At 58.4% G+C, this 238-nt stretch overlaps 1 protein-coding gene across 1 annotated transcript in view; it reads left to right on the top strand.

Annotated features, from left to right (window-relative positions):
* LOC104410798 (slit homolog 1 protein-like) overlaps positions 1 to 233 on the top strand; it is a gene marked incomplete at both ends in the record, with an annotated part of 13742 nt that extends 13509 nt beyond the window's left edge. The window contains 2 exon segments of the mRNA XM_010021058.1: positions 1 to 126; positions 202 to 233. The exon segment at positions 1 to 126 is cut by the window's left edge and continues 31 nt beyond it. Coding sequence (XP_010019360.1) covers positions 1 to 126; positions 202 to 233 — 158 coding nt within the window.
* Between the last annotated feature and the right edge of the window lie 5 nt (positions 234 to 238).

The following is a 238-nucleotide window of genomic DNA, read 5'->3' as shown; positions in this document are numbered from 1 at the left end:
ACTCTGTGGAGCTGCTGACCTTCGACCAGATGGTGAACCTTTCCATCGATGGTGGCAGCCCCATGACCATGGACAACTCGGGCAAGCACTACACACTGAACAGCGAGGCTCCCCTCTATGTGGGAGGTAAGACAGGGGCCAGGGCAGTGATGGAGAGACATGGGAGGCATGTGGGTGTGCTGATGGTCCTGCTCTCTACAGGGATGCCTGTGGACGTCAACTCAGCTGCCTTCCGCCT

Source organism: Nestor notabilis, unplaced genomic scaffold (genome assembly GCF_000696875.1).
Source record: "Nestor notabilis isolate BGI_N333 unplaced genomic scaffold, ASM69687v1 scaffold22248, whole genome shotgun sequence".
NCBI classification, from domain to species: Eukaryota; Metazoa; Chordata; class Aves; order Psittaciformes; family Psittacidae; genus Nestor; species Nestor notabilis.
The sequence above is the reverse complement of the archived record's forward strand: the minus strand, read 5'-3'. Positions and strand labels throughout refer to the sequence as shown.